Source organism: Arachis ipaensis, chromosome B10, assembly GCF_059453495.1.
Source record: "Arachis ipaensis isolate K30076 ecotype BB chromosome B10, ASM5945349v1, whole genome shotgun sequence".
NCBI lineage: Eukaryota > Viridiplantae > Streptophyta > Magnoliopsida > Fabales > Fabaceae > Arachis > Arachis ipaensis.
Window position 1 is genome coordinate 150202840 of NC_142435.1, and position 7573 is coordinate 150210412.

At 40.0% G+C, this 7573-nt stretch overlaps 2 protein-coding genes across 5 annotated transcripts; both read right to left on the minus strand.

The window, feature by feature from the left end:
* Window positions 1-350: 350 nt before the first annotated feature.
* LOC148582082 (uncharacterized) lies at window positions 351-1337 on the minus strand. Its single transcript, XM_088500864.1, has one exon. It carries the CDS (start codon window positions 1335-1337, stop codon window positions 351-353), a length of 987 nt encoding a protein of 328 aa, XP_088356990.1.
* A 2874-nt stretch (window positions 1338-4211) lies between these two features.
* Window positions 4212-6447, minus strand: LOC107632208 (uncharacterized). Of its 4 annotated transcripts, XM_088487294.1 has the most exons (6): window positions 6134-6447; window positions 5825-5974; window positions 5516-5628; window positions 5323-5401; window positions 5171-5243; window positions 4212-4995 (listed from the first exon to the last, which is right to left on the minus strand). In XM_088487294.1, the coding sequence occupies exons 1-6, from the start codon at window positions 6306-6308 to the stop codon at window positions 4821-4823; spliced, it is 765 nt and encodes a 254-aa protein (XP_088343420.1). In that variant the 5' UTR covers window positions 6309-6447; the 3' UTR covers window positions 4212-4820. The 4 variants fall into 4 exon arrangements, with proteins under 4 accessions (XP_088343420.1, XP_020975710.1, XP_088343412.1 ...); XM_021120051.2 differs by having other exon boundaries at window positions 4212-4747; window positions 5323-5628; XM_088487286.1 differs by having other exon boundaries at window positions 5323-5628.
* Window positions 6448-7573: the final 1126 nt, after the last annotated feature.

The following is a 7573-nucleotide window of genomic DNA, read 5'->3' on the forward strand; positions in this document are numbered from 1 at the left end:
ATTGAGTACTAGGAATAACAAAAAGAGATAAGAAAAAACTAAGAAAAATAGTGAGGCTGCCTTGAGGATCAAGGAAATTCAGAAAAGCAGGCAAGTCCCAAAGAAAAGGTTTTTTCCAGAAAAGATCAAAGAGTCAAAGGAACCACGAAAAGCATGCGCGCATAAGGTAACTCAAAACCCTTATCCAAAAAAGGGCATTTATTTAAACGCTAAATTAAACCCTTATTAAAAAAGGGCATTACTGTTTTGTTTACGGCCTTAAAAGGCCAAAAAATTGTTCAAAACACCAACAAATAAATATAAAGAGTTTAAAAAGAGGGGGCCCACAGGCCGGGCCCCAATAGCCAAAATCACTTTTTTAGAAGATCACCACCAGCAGAGTCAGGGGGAACGCCAGGAGCAGGAGTTGAAGAGGAAGTCGGGAGGATGGTAGAAGAACTCGGAGCGTCCTTAGAGCGAGGAGGGGACTCTACGATCCTCTGCCCCCGAGTCTTTAAATCAGACTCAGACTCCACTATGGGGACAGGAGGATCCACGATGGCACCATCAATAACAATCTTATCAGGGTCCAAAGGAGAAAGGTCCAAGTCAGGAGCAATAACTCCGACCTGTTCCTTGAAAATCCTCCAGGCCTCATCAGCACCATCCGCAATAGAGTCCTCCAACTCGGTGTAGGCCTTCCGAGCATTCAGCAAGTCGTTCTTTACAGACACAAGATCAGCAAATAAACTATTGTAGCTGGCTTGCGCTGCTTTCCTTAAACCTACCTCCATGTTGCATTGAGCCTGCAACTTCTGCCCCTTCTCTCTGAGGCTGTCCCTCTCCTCCGTCAGTTTGGCGACTTTCCCCTCCAACTCCTTCTCATGCTCCTGATATATACGAAGCCTACCCTCCAGCTCCTCGACCCTCGAGGTCGTCCCTAAAGAGCTGATGGGAGTCTTCTCAAATATATCCAAGAGTTTGCCACAAACCCCCGCCGTCTTGAGACTCTCCTCAACCACAGTAGTGAGGTAGTGCCGAACAGAAACATCATCCATACTCATACGAGCATGAGGATAGATGTTCTTTCGGACGAACGCAAGAGCGTCCGCCTCACCAGAAGCGCCAGACTCTAAGGTCTTGCGCTTCTTTGGCTCTGGTTCGGGAGTAGGTCGGACGGGAGGGGGTGGCAGAGAGGGAGCAGAGGAAGAAATTACAATAGGCTGAGAGGGAGTCCCAACGTTCCGAGGAGGAGGAGGAGGAGAGACAACCGTCCTAACACCTCCAGACCTGGCTCGAGACTTTGCCTTGGCTTCCTGAACCCTCTGGTAAGACTCTTGAGCGTTTTTCTTTGCCATCTCTGCAAAAACAAATTGGTAGCTAAAATCAGACAAAGTCGGTAAAAGAAATTGCAAGTCGGAAATAAGCAAGAAACGCAAAAAGCTACCTAATTGTGACTGGACAAAGGCCGGCGACCCCTGGAGAAATTTTTTAGTATCCAAGTATGGGGCCCTCCCCCACACTTCTCGGAGGAACCCCACAATGGCTGCCTCTACCTCATTTAGGTCATCTAGACCATATTTCTCGCAGGGGGAGGCCTCCAGCCAATATAAAGGAAATCGGGGAGAAGAATGCTCATCCAGGAAAAAGGGGTGGTGACCCTCTACAGCTTGCACTTTGAAAAAGTAGTTCTTGAAGTCGTGAAAGGACTCGTCAAAAAGGGTAAAAAGCCTCCGACCTTGTATGGCTCGGAAGGACACCCACTGTTGCTTATTATTTAGCCCACTGAAGGACTTGGTCATATGGAAAAGGTAAAAGAAAATCCTCAGAGAAGTTGGAAACTCTAGAGCCTGGCTGATAAATTGATAAATTTTCAGAAAACCCCAAGAGTTGGGGTGAAGCTGGGTGGGAGCCACTCGGCAATGACGCAATACAGACATTTCAAACTCTGAAAAAGGGAGAAAAACGCCCAAACGAGTGACCATACTCTCATACATAAAAAAGAAATGAGGGGCCGTCTCGTCAGCCCTCCCGAAACAAACCCGGTCTTCTAGACCCGGGACTATCAACTCATACTTCGGCTCATCTTCTTCAGAAGTACAAATTCTATAGTGAGTACGTAGGTGGGTGATAAATTCAGTGTCAACTGAGGGCTCCTCCCCTAGGACCGTAACATCGACCCACTGGGAGAGAGCATCTACGGAAGCCATTTCTTTTTCTTAAAAAAGGGTGACAAGAAACCTACAAAAGAAAAGGAAAATCAACACACGGTCTCTAAGGGAAGGGGTACGGAACTAAAGCCTACAAACCAAATCTACCTACAAGATAAAAACACGCAAATAGAACGAATGTTACAGAAGGGGAAAAAGCTAACCTTTAAGTCTGAAATCAAGACTGGAGGTAGTAAAAGCCTTCGAAACGCAAGAACGCAGCACGAACAAATGCAAGGGAAATTTGAAAGATTGCAGAAACGAAACAACGAAAGAGAGGGAAAGTATTTATAAAGACGTTAGGGGCATAATGGTAAAACCAGGGCAACTCTCAATAAAAGTGCACCGTTACCAAGGCCATTAAATCCCTACGCATACCCAACGGACACGACGCTTGATTAGACGTAACCGTCAGAACCGAAAGGTCAAAGAAAAATCACGTCGGTTCTTAATCATCACGTCGGTCCTCTCGCAAATCGGCTAAGACCCCGAGTTGAATACTCGAACCCAACTCTCAAAAAAGAATTGGGCTCGAGTAGGGGCACTGTTCATACCCTGGCCCAATAATAAAGGTCCAGGATCCAAGCAAATAGACCCAACCCAAAGGGTTGGCCCTCACCCAGTACCAGCCTTCATCCCAAGAAGTCGGTACTGAACACGACCTGCTCCAAAGAAGTCGGATACGAGGGTTAGCTGGCAGATAACACTCATTCGAATGAGTAACGGCCCCTAGAAACTCTCCAACCACTTCATAGAGCCATATCTTAACTTCCCTAAGATATGGGAACGGTTATCCACCTAAAAAGGTGGCACTACTCCAGCGGTGGTTATTGGTTCACCACTATAAATACCCTGACACCCCTCAGGTATCACTAAGTCCAATACACTCTAAACTTGCTCACACTCTTGCTAACTTAGGCATCGGAGTGTCCTTGCAGGTACCACCCCCCATTCTTTCGCACGTACAAGTCGGACGGAGGAACACCGAGTTTCAGGTTCACTCGATAGTCACCTCCCTCACACGTTTGGGCCAACCAACGCCATCCGGCCCACTAAGCTCTGGTTACCCACCGTAACAATAAGTATGTGGATGGACCTCCTCTTAACACACCTTTGGAGAAGGTGTTTGCCATTTTGGTTAACCACCAGAATGGCCGCGTCGCATTATATCAATACCTTGATTTGTTTTTTGAGGGTTTCCAACCTTGGATGACAGATAGGGCCAGAGTCAATCTTGTTGACCTTGGCAACGGGAAGGTGTGTGCAATACTCTCTGCTGAACTATTGGATTCCGGATCCTAATCATTGGCGTTCTGCTTCTCAATTTTCACTCTGTCCCTGTTGGAGGACTTTGCAGCATTACAACTTGACAGTGGGGCTCCTCCCATGGAGCGAGATTTCTTAAAAGTGACTGTTCATAAGAGGTGTGTCTACGTCATGAAGAACTGAAACCCTGCTAATGATATGCGCTACGCCTTTGTTTGGCCACCTACCAAGGGTCGAAGATTTTACCATACCACAGAGTAATATAGCAACTTTTCTTGTTATTTCCTGTGGCTTTTTATCGTCGTTTTTAATAGGATTATGAATGAACAATGAATTAAATATTAATGTCTTTGAGGATTATGATCTTACTCGAATTGTGTCTATATTCTCTTTAGCTTAAAATCATCTATGCTTTTTGAAATATTTGCACTATTGCTGTTGGCATTCACTCGTCTTAGTGAATTTCGAATAAGTGATGATGACATCTTGCTTATGCTTTTTGAGATATCATGGTTTCATTCTGTTGTTAACATAAATAAGTGATGATGACCCTACTTTTTCTAGGATTTTGGATAAATTCTAGATTTTACTTTTCTATCATGCCCTTGATTGGTTGTTATGATTTGATTTCAAGATAAGGTAGCATTGCAACTTATCAAGTTATCATGTGTCTCTTTCATTTTCAGTTAACATCTATGTATTCGGAGATAATCAATTCTAAAAATAAAATGATACATGCATGCATATAGATTAAAATTTATATGGTGTAAAGAAATTCTTTACACGTGTAATTCATATATGATAATATACTACTCTGTACAAAGCCCCATACATTAACTAGGGGAGCAAAAAGTTAAGAACAAGTGGAACCTAAAATCTAATGGGAGACTTGATCAACATTTTCTCCCAATAACCAAACCATTATCTCCATTCTCCAGCACCAGCAACATAGTTTAGTGTTGTAAGTTGTACTCATAATCTGTTATTTGTTGTACAATGGATTTTAACTTCAAAAGGCATTTGTGTCATCAAAGGTGTAATTCCCCATGTACCTATGGTTAAATACTACAGGAAAACTTCTGCATGAAGACATCAAGATTTAAGTTCCGATTCACCTGCCACCGGTCTCGTATGTGCGAAATGGATTCACTTTCCAATCCATCTTGCGCATCTCGCAAGTCATGACTGACGGGGTCGTTTTGGGTCAGGCTGATGTTCCAACCTATCCACTTTATCACATCTTCTGACAAAACTGTTCAAGAGTTCTCTGCTTTGAACACTATTTTGATAATCTATTTTGCCATTTGAAACATAGCACATATATGAGTGCAGAGTGCAAAAAGGTTTTACAATAAAAGCAGCTAGTTAGAGACCCGACAAGAGATATTTTGAGAAAAAAAGAAAGAAATCTCCATAAACAACAACGCTGCTTGCTTGCTTATACTTAAATAGACAAGAAAACTGCCAACCACATGCAGTGTTGAATAATACCAAAGTGACTAAGGCACAAGGACCATCAACATGGAAAAATATGTTCTGCCTGCGAAACAAAAATTTACTTTGCTATAACAGCTACTATATGGATGGAATCCCAAACACTTGACCAGCTTTCCCCCCAAAGAAATTATATAAGCCAAGCTCAATTCTCATTAACATAGAAAATAATAACATCAGTATCCCAATTATAAAGAAAACGAAAATAGAAGAATTATTACCTGAACTTTATAATTAGATTTCTCCTAGAACCTTCTCTGCTTCTTACAAGGAAGAAAGCGGAACATCCATAACCTGCAAACTCAAAAATCTTTCAAATAACTAAGCCCTGAAAACAGCCAATCCAGAAAACCATGCTAGGATGAACACACACTTATTGCTGGAAGAGAGAGAGACCTTTCTTTTGCATTCCAAGAAGCTCTTGGAATTCTCCGAAAAGCAGAAATTATTACCTGCCATGAAACATAGCCTATAAAGCATGAGTATACAGGAACTTGTTCAAGGTCAATGACATAGCCCCTAATTATGGAAAATTCAAAATTTTCAATAGAAATATAATTCAATACTCTTGATGAAGTTAGCATGTGAAACCAGGTCATATTGGAATTTCGCTGCAACATGCCCACTGAATGGAGAAAAAGTTTGACAGAAAACTTCGGCAGTTCTTTAGAAGGCTCATCTGGTTACATATAAAGCCAAAATCCAAAGCAAATGCCAATAGATCAACAAATGATATTTCTAAAACCGGAAGAAATTACTTCTAAGTTTATAACTATTATTTTGTTTATGGTAGATAATAGAATTAGAGACAAGTAATACAGCCATGAACAATGACACTGAAACAAATGTTAAGGTTTTGAAGGAAAGAAGCATACTTTTTTCCTTGAGGCAAAGCGTCCACCTGGATTGCAATACAAACACACTATGAGTAGTTCTCCTTCCAGAAACTGAACCACAGGGTACAGGGAAGAATACTAAGACTGTAGTAGCAAACGTCTTTTGATTCTTCTGCATTATTTTGTTTTCTAACATTAAAATGAGGGATACACACTCATGAACAACACTTCAACAAAATTACCCACACACCAAAAGACAAATTTAACCCAACAAGAGCCAAAAGAAAAGCAAACATGAACAATACAAAATGGGAAACATATGAAATGAAGAAAATATTAAAACTTTACCCTTTGAGGACGGGAATCGGAAATGGGGTTTGGTGGGAAGGGTTGGCAGAAGGTGGTTTTGGAAAATGGTGCTGTTGCTGTTGGTGCACATTGAATTGTTGAGAAGAAGGAAAGCATCGCGTTCAAGAGAATCGAGTTCTTCCACGGTCATGTCCCAGTCATCCTCTACCTCCATTGTTGCCTCTCACAAATACAGCCCTTCGTTTTTGCGTTTGCGTTTTGTGTGTGTTGCACGAAAAATCAAATCAAATTCAACTTTCTTCGCCCGCTTTGCCCTTGATTTTCAAATTTTAATGACTTGCCTAATAATACAGATTAGGGGAGTCATTCAACTTCATGTTTCCAAACTGTGAATATAAAATTCACTGTTTGTGTTGCACCCTCACACAAGAGAGCACTCTTCTCCCATTGAATGGGTTAAACGGTTGGATGAACTCAAGAGTAGCAACTTAAGAGAAACTAGAGGAGGACCAGGTGCATGTTTGGGCGCCATTATTTTGTTAAAAAAAAAAATTTTTTTTCAATGAAAAAAGATCTTTTTTTTTATTTTTTAACGTGTTTGGTAAATTTCTAGTAGTAAAAGTAAAAGCACTAGTAAAATAAAAAAAAAATCTTTTTTGAGAAGTTGTAATTTACATTTTTTTAAAAGATTTTTTTTCTTTAAAAAAATGTTTTTTATGTAATAAATGAACAAAAAAGTACTTTTATACTGTTATATCCAAACATAATTGATAGATAAAAAAACCTTTTTACATGAGATATCCAAACATAAAATTACTTTTACTTCTCTATAAAATCTTTTAAAAAAAATAATTTAAAAAAAGATCTTTTTTTTAAAAGCTCACCCAAACAAGCCCTAAGTTTATTCACCCCTTATCCAGGGAATCTTAAATCTGTTGCTCTAAAGCAGGCTGAATTTTTGTTTAACATTATCCATCTCTTATGTAATTTTCCCCTCAAGATTTATTGTTAATTTACTTAATGAATGTGAGGAAAAGATATATTTTCATTATCCATCTCTTATGAACGCTAAAATCGATTTTATTTTCCCGTTTCTTCCTCGGTTGCGCATAAACTACAGCTGATTAATTGAAATTGAAAATAGACACCTAAAAAAATAAGATTGAAAATTTACACTATACCAAAATTACTCACATGATTTGTTACCATTCCTTTAACTTGAGTACTGAAATTGAGTCAGAAAAAAAGGGAGGATCAACGATCAACAAAGATTTCTTGGATTTACAAAATTGCTAGAAATGCAAAATCAAGACCGGTTATATTTTTGTAAAGTTATACTACACATCCAAGTCTTTTTGATAATTAAGTCTAATTAAAATTTTTTTAGTGACTAAGTACAAGTTCAACAAAAATCTGTTTTATTAGTGGGGTGTGTAACTACGTGAAATGATTCCGACGCTCCCGCTCCTTCTCCTTCTT